General features: G+C 62.2%; 3 protein-coding genes across 3 annotated transcripts; 1 reads left to right on the forward strand and 2 right to left on the reverse strand.

The window, feature by feature from the left end:
- Positions 1–771: 771 nt before the first annotated feature.
- H696_00410 (hypothetical protein) lies at positions 772–1,431 on the reverse strand (the record flags this gene model as incomplete). The annotated part of the gene is made up of 1 exon (XM_009494260.1): positions 772–1,431. One exon carries the CDS (start codon positions 1,429–1,431, stop codon positions 772–774), a length of 660 nt encoding a protein of 219 aa, XP_009492535.1.
- Positions 1,432–2,326: 895 nt separating this feature from the next.
- On the forward strand, positions 2,327–3,103 carry H696_00411 (hypothetical protein). Its single transcript, XM_009494261.1, has 2 exons — positions 2,327–2,495; positions 2,661–3,103. Exon 2 carries the CDS (start codon positions 2,665–2,667, stop codon positions 3,091–3,093), a length of 429 nt encoding a protein of 142 aa, XP_009492536.1. The 5' UTR covers positions 2,327–2,495; positions 2,661–2,664; the 3' UTR covers positions 3,094–3,103.
- A 123-nt stretch (positions 3,104–3,226) lies between these two features.
- On the reverse strand, positions 3,227–5,377 carry H696_00412 (hypothetical protein). Its single transcript, XM_009494262.1, has 6 exons — positions 4,928–5,377; positions 4,657–4,772; positions 4,348–4,529; positions 4,012–4,247; positions 3,562–3,868; positions 3,227–3,380 (listed from the first exon to the last, which is right to left on the reverse strand). Exons 1-6 carry the CDS (start codon positions 5,262–5,264, stop codon positions 3,308–3,310), a joined length of 1,251 nt encoding a protein of 416 aa, XP_009492537.1. The 5' UTR covers positions 5,265–5,377; the 3' UTR covers positions 3,227–3,307.
- Positions 5,378–5,384: the final 7 nt, after the last annotated feature.

Consider the following 5,384-nt stretch of genomic DNA (forward strand, 5'->3'; position numbering starts at 1 on the left):
CGGGGTCTTTGGGTGTTTTTATCGGGCTTTTTGTGTATTGAAGTGTTGAATGCGGGGAAGAGAGTGGACAGGCGACCAAAATGGGCACGCAAAAGCAGCCGAGAAGCAGCTTTGGGAGAACGCTCACGCCACTCGCGCACGCGATCATGGGTACTATCATTCCCTGTGGGAAATGGGAGGGGGGGGGAGTGGCAGGGGGGATGTTGGGCAGGATTTTGTATAATGTCCACACCCATGCCGCCTCCTACATCGGAGGAAGTGGACTGTGCCGTGTGTGGGAGGTGGCAGGCAATGGTCGGGCACCGAGGGGAGGTGGGATGGAGAAGGGAGGAAGAGAAAGAGAGAGAGAGAGAGGCGTGTAGATCTGAGGGGAGCAGCGCCCGCATATTACGACCTCGAGGGGAGAGAAAGGCCGAGAGATAGAAAGGAGTAAGGACGCCCAAGGGGCCGGCTTGATGAGAAAGGATGTATATGTATTCGGATCAGAGGAGGGAGAAGGACAAGAAGGAAGGGAAGGAGAAAGAGGGGGAGATGGAATACAACGGAGGAGAGATCGGAAGAGCACACGTCAGCGCCCGCATATTACGACCTCGAGGGGAGAGAAAGGCCGAGAGATAGAAAGGAGTAAGGACGCCCAAGGGGCCGGCTTGATGAGAAAGGATGTATATGTATTCGGATCAGAGGAGGGAGAAGGACAAGAAGGAAGGGAAGGAGAAAGAGGGGGAGATGGAATACAACGGAGGAGCGGTAGGGCGCGAGCCAGCGCAAGCCCTACTCCTCGGTTTTCTCAGGTGGCTTTTCAGCCATGGTGCCCAGGGCATCCGGATGGAGGAGAGGGTTGTCCGAGCTTAGCCAGAAGATGTGCGGCAGCCGGTCGCGCAGAAACACCGGCACTAGGCCGTCCCGGCGCATGGTCTGTCGGAAGAGGGTATCATCGATGCCACGATCGGTGAGCTCACGCGCGGCGCCGGACGACAGGAAGGGCCAGGGGAGGATGGTGGGCGTTGGCGCTTGCCCTGGGGATCCTGGGCCTGTCTCCTCATTGGGGGGTCTCTCCTGCAGGAAGTCCAAGACGGAGGGCTGGGCCCCGGGAGCCAGGTGGTCCGGGTGGGCCAGCTGCCAGGCGGCTGCCTCGCGCAGGGCTCCCAGGATGTCGGCCGTCGACAGGGGGCCCGGCGTGGCGGCATACAAGCGCGCCAGTATGAGGGACGCGCGCATGATCTCGGCTCGGTGGTCTTCAGCACGGCGGCGGGGTGGAGCCCGGGCCCGGGGCGGCTTGGATGCCGCGGAGCCAGGTGTCGAGGAGGGAGGACGGCCATCTGCAGAGGTGTCGACTGCGGCCTTCGAGTGGATGCAGCGCACGGGCGAGGACACCCAACGAATGGCAGCGAACCCTAGCGGCCGAAGGGAAACACATTGCCTGGTAGGCATCAAGACCGGTGCCGCAAGTAAGCTCATTGTAGCTGTGTGTAGAGGAGGGAATTCAGCAGGGCAGGGCGAGGCGTGTGTCTCACGCTGCCCCCGGCGTGCGCCTGAGATTGTCGGGGGGGAGGGAGGGGGAGGGGATAGACAGGAAGGGGTGGTAAAACAGCCAGGCCCTCTGGCTTCGATGGGGGGAGATCTTGAAAAACCCCTCGGCGACCCCGATCGCGCACTGGGCAAAGCAAGAAAGGCGGAAGAGAAAGAGAGAGAGAGAGAGACAGAGAGAGAGAGAGAGAGAGAGAGAGAGAGAGAGAGAGAGACAGAGAGAGATCGGTTCAGATGTTCCAAGAGGTGGGCATGGGTCCTCTGTCTCTTCCCCAGCATGTGGTCGAACTGGGACAGAGGGAATAAATATGAAATGCCAACGCAATCGGCGTCCGCGGAATGCGTCAGGTGATCAGAGATCCAGAACCTGGCCTTCCGCCGACCAGATGATGGGACACCTCACTCGCCCACCCCCGCCTCCCCTCGGCACGACGCGCGGGGGGGGGGTCAGGGCGAGGCACGGAAAAAACGCCCTCCACTGGCCCGCCAGCCGGTCGGGCAGCCTCCCCCCCCCCCCCCAGGGGGACGAGTACGCACACACGCACACAGGGAGGATTGCAAAGGGGGGGGGGAGGACGGGCCGGGGACCGGCTCCCCAAGCAGTCACCGGGACAAACGGGCCGATTGCTGTGCCGATCATCTCTTCTGTGCTGCGGCCAGATCCGCCCCCGGGGCCAGGCATGAATCGGCACGCGTGCGTCGATGCGCATCGATCCCTGAGCAGGCAACAGGCTGGGGAGCATGAGACAGGGGGGGGCGGAGGGGGGGGCGCTGAAATCGACCCCCCCACAGAAGAAGGGGGACTACGTCATGGATTCACCGCCAGATCACCTCCTCCCCACCTCACTTTACGCTCCCGAAATATACACGCACGGCCCGGCCGCCATACGTGTGCATCCTCCCTCTGTTGGCTGCCACCACCCCCGCTGACTGTCCTCCCGTGTTCTTTCTCCTCGCCTGTTTCTCCTGTGCGTCCTGTCCATCCGCCTCTCCCTTCTCCCCGCCCACATCACCCACATCACCCACATCGCCCGCCTCCCTTCGCCGTGCCATCCCCCCGGCATAGCCACCTCCCTTTACGCACTTTTCCCTTGGCATCTGACCGCCTCCCCTTGCTTTGCGCCGGCTCCCAGCCTCATGGCCAGCCAACGCCCCGACGGCGGGCGCACTGATGTGAAGCGTCCGCGCCTGGCCGGCGCCCCGGCCGCTGCGGTCGATGACGGCGACTCTCCACAGGCGGGCGAGTCGCCCAGCTCCTCGCCGGCGACCGCCAGCACCCCGGGGTCAGGTCAATCGACCAGCCGCCCGCGCGCGGTCTTCGCCAAGATGACCCAATGCGAGAAGAAGCGCCACGTCCGAGAGATCAATCGCCGTGCGGCGGCCAAGCTCCGGAACAAGATCGCCGCCAATGAAGATGCCGAGAAGCGCGAGCTCGCTGATCTTCTCCGGCAAAATGAGGCCCTCGAGCGCGAGCGGGCCAACCTGGTTGGTGTCATGCGTGGTCTGGAGACCCTCTGTACACTGCACTCGCTATCGCAATGCGAGCTGGCGAAAAAATCGAAATAGATGTGCACCCTTTTCTAAGACGTCCTCCCCGTTTCTTTGCCGGGCGCACATAAGACACGGACATCCACACACACACACACACATGTATATATGACTAATGCGTGTATGGCTGCGTGGAGAAGGAGGCGAGGAGTGGGGGGGGGGGATATCTTTATTCGGATGTGGGCCGCGGCCACGACGTGCGCATGAGTGATGGCGGCAGCAGCGGCGGCAACTACAGGTCTGACAGCTCGGAAAAGTCCCACCCACGCAAGCTCCCTGCGCCATCGGCGGATACGCTCTGCCAGCTGGGTGTGACAGGTGTTGACAGAGGAGAGGAGAGGAGAGGAGACGGAGGTCAGTGAATATGCAAGAGAGGGGGGGGAGGAAGAGGAGAGGGGAGGAGAGAAGGAGGGAGGATGGAGACGCGATTGCTTCTACTCATCGCCCCCCCCCCCCTCGCCCTGATAGAGAGGAGAGCCTACGCACACGGTCACCTCATTGGCGTAGCCCTCGTCCGAGAGCAGGGAATAAAGGGTCTTGTTGAATCGGACCACCGTCAGGAAGTGGTTGTTCCAGAAAAGTACCCCCACTGGCAGGTGAAGCGTGGCATGGGGGGATTCCGGCAGGCGGGTGGGCTGGACTTGACGCGTGGTGGTCGAGAATTGGAAGGCGTGCGCCGCGCGCACCCACGGCGGCCAGCTGCAGAAGTCCAGCAGACAGCTGATAACCTGCCGCAGGCCCTGGGTCGTCATCTGCGAGGAGCTGGCCACAAGGAAGTTCTGCAGCACCTTGGCTGGCATGGCAAGAGGCAAGGGAGAGAAGGCGGCCGGTGGGGAGGGGTGGGGGGGGAGAAAGAAACAAGAACACGGGGAAAGAAGGCCAAAGGTCAGCATGGTCGGCCCGCGACGCTGGAGCCACTCGGGCATGTCTGCGCACCCTGATACTTCAGTGCCAGGTCCTCGCTGCTTGATGCGGACACGATGATGTTTTGGATGTCATTGTAGCTCCGGCCCCGGAGGGCCTCAATTTGCGACAGGTGGTCGATCTTTTCCTGGGACAGCTCGCCGGAGGACAGGTTCTTCGGCAGCGATTGGGGAATCCACGCGTGGAACAGCGGGAGTTCCAGGATTTCAAAGAAAAACCGCGCGTCGGACTCCTTGAACTCCTTGACGCTGAATGTGGCACGAGTGCAAGTGAGGGGCAATGGAGGAGCGAAGAAGGTTAAGCATGACATTGTTGGTTGGGGATCTGCGAAGGGCATGGCCGACGCACTGGTCGAATACCAAGTCGATGTCCAGGCCACGGATGGATTTGCGAATGGCCTCGTGTGCCGCTTGCAACTCCAGCAGGTACTGCAGGAAGTGGTCCGGCACGTAGTCGCTCTGGATGTGGGCTCCAGAGAAGAGCGAGTCGCGGCAAGAGCGCAGGGTGTTGTTATCCAGGGGAATCGAGTGCTGGAGTGCACGGATGGGCCATCGGGGGAAGGGGCGAGGCCGAGCAGGGTCAATCACATGTTGGAGAGAAGAGGCAGCAAGGAGGGAGAGGGGGCGGGGAGCTGTCAGAAACGACTGGCCGGCTTACCTTCTTCGAGAGGAAGCGCCGGGCGATGTCAAACACCAGCTTAGCCAGGTCCGTAGCGGGAATGGAGTTGAATCCGGGAGGGATCGACAGGCGTCCCTGCAGAATGAGGGCATTTGCTGGGGACCAGGCGAAGGAAGTCAACATCGGGTGAGGGGCTCAACAAAGGACACGGCCCCAAAGAGTGAACGCCTTATGTGCGTGCGTGCGTGCGTGCGTGTATGCGTGTGCTCACGCCTTCCCTCTGCCCCCACCGGGACAGATTGGCGCGTACCAGCCGAAATCATCGGGCAGGGCCCGTTGGCGTTCTGGGAAACCACCTGAATGGGCATGGGCTCAACAGGGTCGCGTCCGGCCGCGCACCCGGGCCACACCATTGTCTTCAGGGTGTACTCGGAGAAGAGAAACCCATCGGCCCCGGGGTCGGAGGCGCCATGGGAGCTTGCATGGTCGCCGAAGAAGCGGAAGTCCTCGAGCGACAGCCGGTCCAGATGCTTATCAATCGCCAGCGAGAGGGGGTGTGGGGAGCCCGATCCGGAGGAAAAGCGTTCCCGCTCTAGGGCCAGCGCAATCTCGCGGTCCTCCTCAGAGAGCAGGAACTCAAACGACATGTTATCCGGAGGGGAGGTGGGGAGAGCGGGAGCCACGGGGCCAACAAGGACGAAGGGAGAGGCGGGAAGAGGCAGCCAGATGGGAAGGGGCGCTAAGTCGATGGAGGGGCGGTGTGAAGG

The sequence above is a fragment of the Fonticula alba genome, assembly GCF_000388065.1.
Source record: "Fonticula alba strain ATCC 38817 unplaced genomic scaffold supercont2.1, whole genome shotgun sequence".
NCBI lineage: Eukaryota > Rotosphaerida > Fonticulaceae > Fonticula > Fonticula alba.